This window comes from Lygodium microphyllum, chromosome 1 (genome assembly GCF_053477565.2).
Source record: "Lygodium microphyllum isolate KBCC chromosome 1, Lygodium_microphyllum_v1.1.10, whole genome shotgun sequence".
Lineage (NCBI taxonomy): Eukaryota > Viridiplantae > Streptophyta > Polypodiopsida > Schizaeales > Lygodiaceae > Lygodium > Lygodium microphyllum.
The window spans coordinates 138,960,851-138,974,718 of record NC_141135.1 but is presented as its reverse complement, the minus strand read 5'-3'; the positions used below and the strand labels follow the sequence as shown (position 1 = coordinate 138,974,718).

General features: G+C 46.4%; 1 protein-coding gene across 1 annotated transcript in view; it reads left to right on the top strand.

Moving 5' to 3' along the window:
• The first annotated feature begins 2,016 nt into the window (after positions 1-2,016).
• DECOY (decoy) overlaps positions 2,017-13,868 on the top strand; it is a 28,763-nt gene continuing 16,911 nt past the window's right edge. The window contains exon 1 of the mRNA XM_087681897.1: positions 2,017-2,401. Coding sequence (XP_087538023.1) covers positions 2,157-2,401 — 245 coding nt within the window. The 5' untranslated portion in view covers positions 2,017-2,156. The remainder of the gene's footprint in view (positions 2,402-13,868) is intronic.

The window sequence follows — 13,868 nt, the reverse complement described above, 5'->3', positions numbered from 1 at the left end:
CATGACTATTAACACCCCCTCCCAAATCCTAGGTGTGCTTGAATTCCCAAGGGGTAGAAAAAATGAAGAATCAAGTACAATGGAAGAGCCTTCATGTAGATATTCATCACAATGTCTATTATTAGTAGACAATAAATCAACTCCAACAATGCATCTTAGATGCACTCCCAAACATACTGATAGTGAATCACAATTTGCATTTTGTGAGCATGAAACAGAAGATTCCTAGTTATGGTTAGACATCTTTGACTATCCCCATGAATCACTATGGGGTTTAGTTGTTGAAAGTCCAATCTTAACCATCATCCTCATCTATCGAACAACATCCAGGGTGATCACACAAGCGGCTTAATACTTGACCTCCTGGAAGAATGAGAAATAATAGTTTGTCACTTGCTCCTCCAAGAAATGGCACCATCTTCTTGCCCTTTTTCTCATCTTGTCGAGAAAAAGTAAAGAAGTCCAAGATATGTCACCTTAAACTCAATGCTCAATATCTCTCTACTATTTGATGTGCTCACAATGACTCCTAATAGTGATTACATACCTAATTGCAACTACACACTGTAGCACATGTAGGGACCGAGCCTTGTATGAGATTTCTTCATCATTCAACTGAGTTCATCTTCTTGCCCTTTTTCTCATCTTGCTCGAGCATTTTTTTTTCCCTTCTTTCATTACCATCTCTCACAAATACCCTTTATGTACACATGCAATTTATGGCAATATACAAAAGTGATTGGTGTAAGGGAGATGAAGTGCATGGAAACTTTGCTTTACCCAACAACCACTTTGCTAATAGCATGAAGGTCTCATGAAGTGGAGAGGGCTCATACATATGCAAAAATTTTGTTAGTGTGAGAGTGATTAAATTATCAATCAAGTATAAAATAACTTTTTGTATATATTTTATATAACAATGTAAAAATCAAACCCAGGTCTCCAAGTTAGTAGTGGTAGAGAATTGAAATTTAAGAGGTGAACTTGTAAAGGTCTCTCTCTCTCTCCCCCCTCTTACACATAAGGATGACGATGATGGAGGGTTATGAGAAGAAGATGAAAAAGAAAATAAGGCAACAAGTTTGCATGTTATTGATGTGATCTTACTCTTAGGCATAAAAAATGGAGACTTGCGGAGCAATGTTCAGAGAAAGTTAAGAAGGCCTGATGTTGGATGGGGTTGGCCAAGTCAATGTCGTTACAAAAGCATGCATTTTTGTCAGCTATTCTTTCATTTGGAATTGTAATAGAAGATTATATTTATGGCCATCACTATGAAGGATTATTTAGACATGAATCATTCCTTGAACTCTTATTCCACTCACTCCCAAAACTCAACATTGAATCATGAGGATTTATTCCATCATCAAGACTTACACATATATATCGTTAAGATATCAAACCATGTATGTAATATGCATGCTCTCATACTACGCTTTCTTTTAGTGCAACATAATCCCAAATTTTGATGACATGCGATGCACGACAACTTTGCTTCTTTGGTAAAGCACTTTGCAAGAGAAGGTTCCTACGTGCTATATGCTTGTATACATATAAAAATTGTGCCAGACTCTAGTTAGGGTAAAGGGGCCAATAAAGTAGCGCCCTCCAAAAGGAAAACACACCCCACCCCAAGAAAGATGTGGCTTTTTTAGCCACTTAACAATATATTATGCATTTTTTAAAATTACAAATGAGTTTAACATAAGTCAAACAATTAAGCCATGTAAATTTTTTTATATTTTAGATTTTGTAAAACCCTAAAGCAATGCATCCTCGAGTGCCACTCCATTGGCCCTTCACTCTCCCTCTTTTATGAACTTTTCATTTATGACTAAGACTACTTGATAAAAATATCAAAATATCCTAATAAATTTTTTAGCACTATATAATATAAATAATTTGACTATTAAAAAATATTTATGTAACTCACTTGGAAAATTTTTTCATAATGGAGGATTGTTAGATGACAATCTATTGGCCCATTTACCCTAACTAACTGTAAACTCTTTAGTGTCGAAGAAGAAAGGCATGTCTTAACTAGCAATGCAATGCCATCAAAACATAAGCCATGGCCTACCTTAAACCCTTCGACAGACCCGTGGACGAGAGCTGATGAATCGTAACTCGAGTTTACAGTCGACGAGGCCGTCCAGATGCTGAAGGTAGCGCGCAGGCTGGGCTCCTCCTACGGCACTCACAGCTCTTCCTCCTCTTCGGCGCAATGCAGTCTCCTCTCAAGAAGAAGAAGCATGAGCAGCGCTGCTGCTCCTGCGGCCGAGGCGGACGCTCAAGCTCCTGCCCCACAGGAAGAGAAGCTCGTCGCTGCCGTCGCCTTAGAAAGACTGCCATTGATCGTACCCGAGCCGCCACCCGAGGTCGTTGCCTTCCAAACATTCCAGTACGTGTCCTCCTGCATTTTCTCATTCGTTTTGCCTCTTCCTGCTGCTTGAAACAAGAAAATCAGAGCTTTAAATAGCACGCATGAACAGCTCAAGATCTGGCTCAGTAAATTACCTTCTTACAAGCGATGTAGTGGTAACCTTTGCCTGGATCTTGGTTTACAATGTCTGTATCCTATGCTCATGTAGTCTGAAGAGGTCTCTCCCATCGCTACCTCTGCTTTGTAGTCCATTCCACTGGTGGTTCAGGAGAGTCTTCTTAATCCCTTAGTTTTCATCGAGACATGCAGGACACAAGGGATTGTTTTTATGATACAAATATTGGAAAGAACTCTCCTTTAAGTGCCTTGATGGGCTGCCCAAGGGCCTACCACGATTGCAGACGCAATGGGTGTCTTCTTTTGAGTAGCCTAATTTAATGGTTCCCAAATTTTTTCTGTTTCCTTTCATGTAAGGGTGATGCATGAACAACAAGGCTTAAAGATTATCCCCCATGTAAAGAATTGTTGAGGCAAGGGTGTTGGTGTAGAAATTTAGAAAAGGGAATGTTGAGGTATATGGGGTAAGCTATCATGGAATTCCCATTGTGAGATTGCTAATGGTAATTGCTGCAAACTATTCTTTGATGAGGGAAAAGGGAATATGCTTACACAAAGCAAGGGTTTTCACATACAAGGGGTAATGCAAGGTGTCATGTAAAATAGAATGAAATGCAAAGTGTAGTGTGTCATTTCAGCAAAACCCTCATAGGGAATTGTTCACTTATTTTTGGAAATCAGCATTAATTACTTTTTGGGACTGTTTTAAGGAGAACAAAATAAGGACTAATGCATTATAATTTTAGATTATTGCAACCCTAATTTTAGTGGCTCAACACCGCCTTTCAAGTCCAAAAATGTCCCAAGATAGTGACGGAAGTCACCTCTCCACCTTTTTTAGCCCAAAAACGTCCCAAGATAGTGACGGAAGTCACCTCTCCACCCTTTTTTATACCTAAAAGGTCCCATCCCAAATAAACCAAGACATTGGACCAAGGGTGTGTTGATTGGCTGCCCAAGGGCCTACCATGATTGTAGAGGTGATGGATATCGTCTTTTGAGTAACCTAGTTTAATAGGCATAGTCATAAGTCATAGGGAAGAGGGGCGGTGATGGGGACAAGGACATGATAGGGATGGTCAAAAATGGGGGTTGGGGGACTAGGATCATAGTTGCCCAAAGCAATGTTTCGGGCTGTTTGAAACGGAAACGTTTTAGAGCGTTGGAGGTAGCAATGCTTTGTGGTCAATGTGGCAAATGAGGATGATACTCCACAAAAAAGTGTATGCCCTACGGTCCACCTCCTACATAGGTGGTAGTGCCCCAAAGAGAGGTTGTGTGCATAGATGTTGGTTCTTTTGCCAGTGCCAACATCTCTATGGATGTAGATACAAAGGCGACTTAGGCAAGTGTAAGCGCATGTGTTTAGGGTCAAGTTTTGCTTCACTGATCCCTTTGCCACATCCTAGAGGTATGTAGGGTGATGGTAGTTGGTTAACATGTACAGATATGAGGGGGGCAACAAGGGGGATCATTGGAAAGGGAAAATATTACAACAGTACTTCAAAAGCAAGCAAAGGTAGAGGCTACTTGTGAGATCATGAGATTGTTTATACAACGTGCCATCCCTTTCCATGTTCGCATGCACAAAAAGGTGGAAAAGGACCATTAGGGCTATCGATTGGATTGGATGTGAGTGGGAGGGTCCCATCTATGAAGCTTTGTACATGTAAGTTGGTAGAGAGAAACAAGTTGTAGAGCTAGAGATGCAACATTTGAAGACTACTTGGCAATAATATGGTTGTCCTATAGGGGGACCATGTTCTTGCGTGCCATAGATGCATCGGGAGTAGGGATAGTAATTACAAGTGATTACATCTATAGGCACATTAGGGTTGCCATTTTGGAGATTGGTGCAAAAAATGTAGTGTAGGTTATCATTGACAATGGTAGTAACTGTGTGGCTATGGGTGCTTTTAGAGAGAGAGAGTTCTCTCTAAGGTCATGTGAACTCCCATGTATGTCACATTGTTTGAATCTAATCATGGAGGATTTGGAAAAGGTTGGATGGATAGATGATCTCTTCAAGAGAGGCAAAAGCATGGTAAAATTTGTCACAAAGAGATTTGGATCTTTTGAAGCCATGAGCCACCCGTTTTGCTTACGTGTTTATTGTTGTGGAGAGGGTTGTTGGAGTCCGTTAGGGCCTCATGAGAACAATTGTCTCTAGGGAGTGGGTTGCATGGGATGATAGGCATTAGCCAAAGGCTTTGACATTTATTATAAATGTCGTGGGTGAGGCTTATTGGGAGGATATAGCTGCATTGGTGAAATTTGTGACTCCCATTTACATAGTGTTGAGGATCACTGGCATGGAGAGTAGCACTCTAGGCCTCTTGTAGAGTAGCTAGGGTAGCAGCAGCAAATTTTCAGCCTTCTCACAATGAAACTTTGAAATTTCTCTCTCAACATTCTCTTTCACCCTACAGCCATGTGTCAAGTTATCTTAGCAAAAGCTAGCCATTTGAGTCATTAGAGGTGGAAACACTGGAAAATCTTTGCTAAAAATCCTAATTCAGAGAAGAAATTAGTGTTTGGCAGCCGTCTCAAGATGCGTGCCCAAAATTTAGGACTCAGGACTTGAATTTCACTAGCTGAAATTAAAGAATTTTAGGGAGATTTAAGAGGCCAGCCAAGCAATATCAAATTTAGGGCTAAATTTGTCTTGCAAGGAGTAGGGTGAAGGTCAAGTCTTGTGCAAACCAAGGGGCAAATTGGTTTGAAGGCTTGTTGGTCATTTATGATAGCAAGAGGCAACTGGAGAGTGAAGGATAGTCATGGAATCTCATTGTATTCCATGTACATTGCAATTCAAGAGAAAGAGATATTACAAGGGGCGCTAATTTTGTGGCCAACAAGTTGTCCATTGTCCAAGATTAAGTGGTGACATTTGCATTTTCAGTTTATGGGAATTTTATGCTTGCTGTAATTAGTGCTTAGTCATGTTATTCACCACCTTGTCCGAGAAAGAAGGTTGGTTTCAAGGGTCCATTGTTAGGATACCATCGACTCTATTGACTTGGTGGGCCGGAGGCACTTGATCGAAGGTTAGAAGTTTGACTCAAGTGCTGAAATTGTGTTTAGCTGAGCATTTATAGCAAGTATGTCATCTTATAGTGAGATGGGATCAAGCAGTGTGATGATGCATCTCATTCTGAAAATGCACATAGTGAAGCAAAAAATGTAATGCCTAATCTTGGAATATGCTTACAACATGACAATAAGCTGATAATGTTGGTCTAGACCAAAATGTGGATCCTTCTAGGCTTGTAGAGGTTGATGACCAGCAAGAGGGAGAGAAATTTGATGACTAGTGTAAAGACTAGCTGAGGATTGCAGCTGAAATGCTTGTGCAATTGGCAAAAGATCCTTGGTTTATGCACTTTTTGAACCCCTTAAAGAAGGGCAACAAAGGCAAGAAGAGAAAATTATCTTTCGAGCTTTGGGATAGCAAGATGCACCAAAGTAAGAGCTAATATAGTAGCATGTGTCAGAGTGCAGCGATGCGGAAGCGTGGGACCAAGAGTAAGAGAGAGAGTGAACACAGAGGGAAGAGAGAGAGACAGTGGAAGATGAAGATCTGCTGTATAAGGTGTGCTGTATACAAAGATATGCAGATATATACACGGGCGCAGTGCGCGAGACTATGTGTCTCCACCTCGACGATGCAACCTGCTGTTCACCTCAAAGTACGCTGCAGTCTGTACGAATCTCTAGACTGAAATCTGCAAAACACGAGTGTGGAATAATGTGTTGACTGCTGGCTATAAATAGCCTAGGAATATGCGAAAAATATGGCAGGTGGTACAGATCTTTCCGACTGTATCAGACTGCCATGTGGCTGCCTGCGCCACCAGGGGATGACTGACAATCACTAACACCCCCTCTCAGAGCTTGGACGGGGCAAAAGCCTGAGGGATCTGGCATGTCTCCGAAGGAGAGCCTGGGGAAGCGCCTTCGTAAACAAATCTGCAAGATTGTCCTCCATCTTGCAGTACTCCACAGCTATAGTCTCATCCAGAAGCTTCTTCCTGATGAAGTGGTACTGGATCTCTACGTGCTTCGTCCGGGCATGGAAAACAGGATTCCATGCCAAGGCAATGCAACTCTCATTGTCGCATCGCAGAAAAGTAGGACGAGTCTGGGGGCAGCCAAGCTCCTCTAACAATCTCCGAAGCCACATAGCCTCACATGTGGTGGAAGACGCGGCCCGATACTCCACCTTAGTAGATGAAAGGGCGACTGTGGGCTGCTTCTTGCTACTCCATGAGATAACACCTGCACCCAAGGTAAAACAGTAGCCTGTAGTAGACCGCCTGTGGTCCACATCGCCAGCCCAATCCGAGTCGCTCCAACCGGCAAGTACAAGATCTGAACCACCTGTGCCTGCTGGATAATGAATCCCTAAGTCAGAGGTCCCTCTCAAATACTGAAGTATCCTTTGGGCAGCCTACCAATGCACTGTCTGAGGTTCACTCATGAACCCCGCCAAGAGACCGACAGCAAAACAAAGATCAACATGAGTGTTGAGGAGCCAAATCAATGATCCAATTAACTGACGGTAGTGGGAAGCAGCCGCCAAGGGAGAATCTGAATGTGAAGTGGCCTTCCAGTTCGGATCCATAGGAGTAGAAATGGTCCCCGACAATCCTCCATTGCAAAGGATTCCAAGAGCTCTTGTACATATCTCTGTTGAGAGATGAAAATTCCCCTTTGAGACTGATAAATCTCATGGCCCAAGAAGAAGTGGAGCAGACCCAAGTCCGTCATCTCAAACGTCTGATGTAAAGCTGCCTTCGTCTCTTTGACCTTCTGTGCATGATCACCTATGACAATCAAATCGTCAACATACAACACAAAAAGCACACAACCAGCCTCGGAAGTGTGTACATGAAGCTGCGGATCGGCCTTGGAACGCCGATATCCCAACTGTGACTGAAGGAACAAATCAATCTTCTTGTTCCATGCACGCAGAGCCTGCTTGAGGCCATACAAGGCCTTCTTTAACCTGTAGACTTGCCCATCTGAAGATCCAAAGCCAGGAGGCTGCTCTACGTAGATCTCCTCCTTCAAATCACCATTGAGGAAGGCCGACTTCACATCCAACTGGTAGACCGGCCATCTCCTATGGCCAGCCAAGGCAAGAACAACTCGAATAGTCGCCATAAGAGCAGTGGGGGCAAAAGTATCATGACAAACAATCCCTGGGCGTTGTGCAAAACCTTTAGCAACAAGGCGAGCCTTGTGCTTGTCTAAAGAACCATCGCTAAGGTACTTGGTCTTGAAGACCCATTTGATGCCAATCACCTTCTTTTGAGAGGGCTCGAGGTACCAAGTGCCATTCCTCTCAATAGCCTCCAACTCAGCTTCCATAGCTTTCTTCCATGGTGCGGACTGTAAAGCCTCCTTCACGGAGGTGGGCTCTCGATCTTGCATAACACGGGTCATCAAACAATAGTTAGAGCAAACAAGCTCCGTAGAATGTGCTTGGTGCCTCCGTGACCGCTGCGGACCATCCTGTGGTCCCCACTCCTCAGGGACCCCCTCGATCCCCGAATCTCGGAGTGTGTCACGGGCCCAACGAGGAGGAGGCCGGACCTCTCCTCGTCGCTCTCCATCAGCTGAAGACTCGGGGATATCCACCAGTGGTAACTCGTCGGGGGTGACCGGTGGAAGAGTAAACTCTGTATCGGAAAGAGGATCGGAATCAAAAGGCGCTGGCTCCAAAGGAACTGTCTTGGGAGCCCAACTTTCCCCTGGATCTCCAAGAACGGGATGCTCCTCACCTGCTGTTATGGCCGGAATCTCCACGAACCGCACATCTCGATTGGTGTATACATCCCGCTTTACGGGATCATACAAACGATAGCCTTGAGACTGAGAGCTGTAGCCAATAAACACTTGTCTTCGGGAAGCCGCTTCAAATTTATCATGATGAGTCTTGGGAATGTGAACATAGGCATCACACTCAAAAACCCTAAAATAAGAAACATCGGGCTTAGTCCCAAAGTAAGCCTCAAAAGGTGTCATCCCATCAACGGCCGAAGTGGGGGATCGATTGAGGATATGGACTGCAGTAGCCACAGCCTCGGCCCACAGAAACTGAGGTGTCTGTCGGTGCTCCATCATGGTGCGCGCCATCTCGATCACACTTCGGTTCTTCCGTTCAAGAATACCATTTTCTTGAGGAGTGTTGGTGTTAGCAAACTCCTGGTAAATACTGTCAGAGTGCAGCGGTGCGGAAGCGTAGGACTGAGAGAGAGAGAACGCAGAGAGAGAAGGGAGAGAAAGAGACAGTGGACGATGAAGATCTGCTGTATAAAGAATGCTGAATACAAAGATATACACGGGCGCAGTGCGCTGGACTGCGTGTCTCCACCTCGACGATGCAATCTGCTGTCCACCTCGAAGTCTGCTGCAGTCTGCACTGTTTGCTGTCTGAAATCTGTGAACAGAAACAGAATCTGCGCGTCACCGGTCTGTAATCTGCGTCAGAGAAGTGTGTAAGACTGCTGGGAACGTCGGGTATAAATAGCCGATATCTGCCAGAAAATAGGGCGCCAGAAATACCCTGTCGGCTGCATTAAATGCAGCCGACTGACTGTACAGGTCGGACTGCCACGTGGCAGTCCGACTGCACACCTGTCCGACTGCACTCTGCCTCCTGCCTGGCTGTGATCTCTAACACCCCCTCTCAGAGCCGGGGCAGGGCAGAAGCCTGAGGGATCTGGAATGTCTCCGAAGTAGAGCCTGAGGAAGCGCCTTTGTAAACAAATCCGCAAGATTGTCCTCCGTCTTGCAATACTCCACAGTGATGGTCTTATCCAGAAGCTTTTCTCGGATGAAGTGGTACTGGATCTCAATGTGCTTCGTCCGGGCATGAAAAACAGGGTTCCTTGCCAAGGCAATGTAACTCTCATTGTCACATCGCAGCAATGTAGGACGAGTCTGGGGGCACCCAAGCTCCTCCAATAATCTCCGAAGCCACACAACCTCTCATGTGGTGAAAGACGCGGCCCGATACTCCGCCTCAGTAGACGAAAGGGCTACCGTGGGCTGCTTCTTGCTACTCCATGAAATAACACCTGCACCCAAAGTAAAACAGTAACCTGTAGTAGACCACTTGTGGTCCATGTCACCGGCCCAATCCGAGTCGCTCCAACCTGCAAGTACAAGATCTGACCCATCTGTCCCTGCGGGGTAATGAATCCCCAAATCAGACGTCCCCCTCAGATACCGAAGTATCCTCTGAGCAGCCTGCCAATGCACCGTCTTAGGTTCACTCATGAACCCTGCCAAGAGCCCAACAGCAAAACATAGATCAATCCTGGTGTTGAGAAGCCAAATCAGGGATCCAATCAACTGTCGATAGTGGGACGCATCCGCCAAAGGAAAAGCTGAATGGGAAGTGGCCTTCCAGTTCGGATCCATAGGAGTAGAGAGGGCCCGACAATCCTCCATCTCAAAAGACACCAAAAGCTCCTGTACATATCTCTGTTGAGAGATAAAGATCCCCCTCTGAGATTGATAAATCTCATGGCCCAAAAAGAAATGGAGTAGACCCAAATCCGTCATCTCGAACGTCCGATGTAAAGCTGACTTCGTCTCCTGGACCTGCTGTGAATCATCACCTGTGACAATCAAATCATCAACATATAATACAAACAGCACACAACCATCCTCGGAAGTGTGAACATATAGCTGCGGATCGGCCTTGGACCGCCGGTATCCCAACTGAGACTGGAGGAACGAATCAATATTCTCGTTTCATGCACGCGGAGCCTGTTTGAGGCCATACAAGGCCTTCTTTAACCTGTAGACTTTCCCATCTGAAGAACCAAAGCCAGGAGGCTGCTCAACATAGATCTCCTCCTTCAAATCACCATTCAGGAAGGCCGACTTCACATCCAACTGATAAACAGGCCATCTCCTATGGCCAGCCAAAGCAAGAACAGCTCTAATGGTCGCCATACGAGCTGTGGGGGCAAAAGTGTCATGACAGTCAATACCTGGGCGTTGTGCAAAAACTTTAGCAACAAGTCGAGCCTTGTGCTTATCCAAAGCACCATCACGGAGGTATTTGGTCTTGAAGACCCACTTGACTCCAATCACCTTCTTCTTCGGGGGGCGAGGCACGAGTGACCAAGTGCCATTCCTCTCAATAGCCTCCAACTCAGCTTTCATAGCTTTCTTCCATGGTGCGGACTGTAAAGCCTCCTTCACGGAGGTGGGCTCACGATCCTGCATAACACGGGTCATCAAACAATAGTTGGAGCAAACAAGCTCCGTAGAATGTGCCTGGTGCCTCCGTGACCGCCGCGGACCATCTTGCGGTCCCCACTCCTTAGGAACCCCCTCGATCCCTGAATCACGGAGTGTGTCACGGGCCCAGCGTGGAGGAGGCCGAACCTCCCCCCGTCGTTCTCCATCAGCAGAAGACTCTGGAATATCCACCGGTGGTAACTCCTCAGAGGTATCCGGTGGAGCTGTAGACTTTGTGTCAGAAACAGAATCATAATCAAAAGGCACGGGCTCCAATGGAACTGTAGACGGAGCCCAACTCTCCCCCGAATCTCCAAGAACGGGATGCTCCTCACCCGTTGAAGTAATCGGAACCTCCACAAACCGCACATCACGGCTAGTGTACACATCCCGCTTCACGGGATCATACAGTCGGTAGCCTTGGGACTGGGAGCTGTAGCCAACAAATACCTGTTTTCGAGAAGCCGCTTCAAATTTATCACGGTGAGCCTTGGGAATGTGAACATAGGCATCACACCCAAAGACCCGAAAGTAAGAAACATCTGGCTTCGTCCCAAAATAAGCCTCAAATGGGGTCATCCCTTCCACGGCCGAAGTAGGGGATCGATTGAGGATGTGGACTGCAGTAGCCACAGCCTCGGCCCACAGAACCTGAGGGGTCTGTCGGTGCTCCATCATGGTGCGCGCCATCTCGATCACACTGCGGTTCTTCCGTTCAAGAATACCATTTTCTTGAGGAGTATTAGTATTGGCAAACTCCTGGTGAATTCCTCTATCTGCACAAAACCGAGCAAACTCATTAGACACAAATTCACCTCCCTTGTCGGATCGCAAGGTCTTCAACTTCCGGCCTGATCGGTTCTCCTCAAAGAGAAGCCAATCCTTGAAGTGCGAGAAAGCTTCTGACTTTAATGCCAAAAAGTAGGCCCAAGTCATCCTGCTATAGTCATCCACGATCAGCATGAAGTACGAGCTCCCTCGAAGGGACTCATTCCTCATAGGGCCACATAGATCCGTAGATACGAGCTCCATCGGTGAAGTAGACCGCCGCGAAGCTGTGTGGGGAATGGCATCCCTATGCTGCTTCCCCCGAATGCAGGAGACACATGGCTGCTGGCTCACCACTATATCCGGCAACCCTCGAACAAGCTGTCCATGTGACGCCCTTCGAAGATAGTCATAGTTCAGGTGACCAAACCGAGCATGCCATAATTCCGACTGTGACTGTGAGGTAAGAAGAAGAGTAGAGAGGGCAGTGGAAGACTTCAGTTTATAAATGCCGTTCTCCTCATATCCGGATGAGAGAACCTTCCTCGATCCACGATCAAGGACTCGCACCGTAGAATTGTCAAACTCCACCAAAAGACCAAGGGAGCAAATCTTATGAACTGAAAGGAGATGGTACCCTAAACCTGGTACATGCAAAACCTTTGAGGTATGGGTATCACCTCGTCCATCCGGAATAAGCTGCATCTTACCCCGACCTGCAATAGAAACTGAAGAGCTGTCTCCAATGAGAATCTACCCACGCGAGGGTCGCAGCTGGGCAACACCATCTGATGAAGGAGTCATGTGCCGTGAGGCACCACTATCTACAATCCACTCTCGAGCCTGGGGAGCCGTCATCGCAGCATCAAAAGCATTCGGGGAAGCGTCCTCAATGACAGCTAGATGAAGAAATGCAGCTGATGAGGGTGCAGCCACCGCTCCAGAATCCTTGGTGTCCTTCTTCTTGGTGTCCTTCGTGTCTTTGTCAGGGCAATCCTTCTTCCAATGGCCAGTCTTTCCACAAATATGGCATGTGGAGTCTTTGCCCTTGTCCTTCTTGGACTTGTTATTCCCCTTCTTCTTCTTTTGGTCCTTTCCCTTCTTCTGAGAGGCTTGACCTGTCAGCGCCTCCGACTTGGAAGCATTCTGTCCCTTTAACTGTTCCTCTTGGTCCAAGACCATAGGAACCAACTCTTCCCACCGAAGAGTAGACTCGCCCCGAAGCAATAAGGGCAGAGTAAAATGTACCGAATCGTGGCGGCAACTGGGACAATAGTGTGATCGCCATGTCTTCGGAGGAAATCGGCTTCCCCGCATTCTAAACCTGCATCTGTAGCTGCCTTAGCTTGTTAATGTGTTCCCGTAGCGAAGAAGACTTATTGACGGACAAGGTCCGCATCTGTACCTCCAAAGAAACCCTCTTCATCAGGGTCATCCGATTGTACATATGATCAAGCTCCAGCCATATCTCCCGAGCCACTGTCAAGTGCTCGATGTGAGCGATCACGGCTGTAGTGCATGATAGAAAGAGAAAGGATCGAATCCTGGCATTCAGTTTGTCCCAATGAGACTGGGCCTTGGCCAACTCCGCACGAGCATCGGAAGAGAGTTTGGACTCATCTCTTACCGAGGGCCGGTCAATCTCCTCCTGTACCAACTCCGCCAAATCATAGGACTCAAGGATGGCCAACATCATGACGCGCCAAATGCGGTAGTTGTCGCTGTTGAGCTTCTAATCTGTAGGAAGAGCTGGTAAGACAGGCACCTTTTGGTCCATAATCGCCTGGAACTCCAAGTCCATCTTTGTAGACATCTTCACCTGTAATGCCTTCACAAACGCAAAAGCAGCCCCCTCTGACTAGGAAAACTCAGCCTGCTAAGGCTCTTCCGCGTCCTGAAGCTTCTTCACCCGCCCGAGGCGATGAAAAAGCAAAACCTGCACTTGTAGGCTGAAAACTCAAACTTCCTCCGCGTCAAACAGCAGTAAACAGCAGCAAATTCACCACTTGTACTCCTTTCCTGTGCGCCCACACTCGTTTCAGCCTTGTTCCAAGGCGCAGCCCTCCTGTCTGCCCTTAAACGCAAAAAACGCAAATTTGTGTCGCGATGGAAACTCCTCTTCAGGTCGATTCTGCGCTCAGTCAGCCCTTAAAAACTGCTCTGATACCATGTCAGAGTGCAGCGGTGCAGAAGCGTAGGACTGAGAGAGAGAGAACGCAGAGAGGGAAGGGAGAGAAAGAGACAGTGGACGATGAAGATCTGCTGTATAAAGAATGCTGAATACAAAGATATACACGGGCGCAGTGCGCTGGACTGCGTGTCTCCACCTCGACGATGC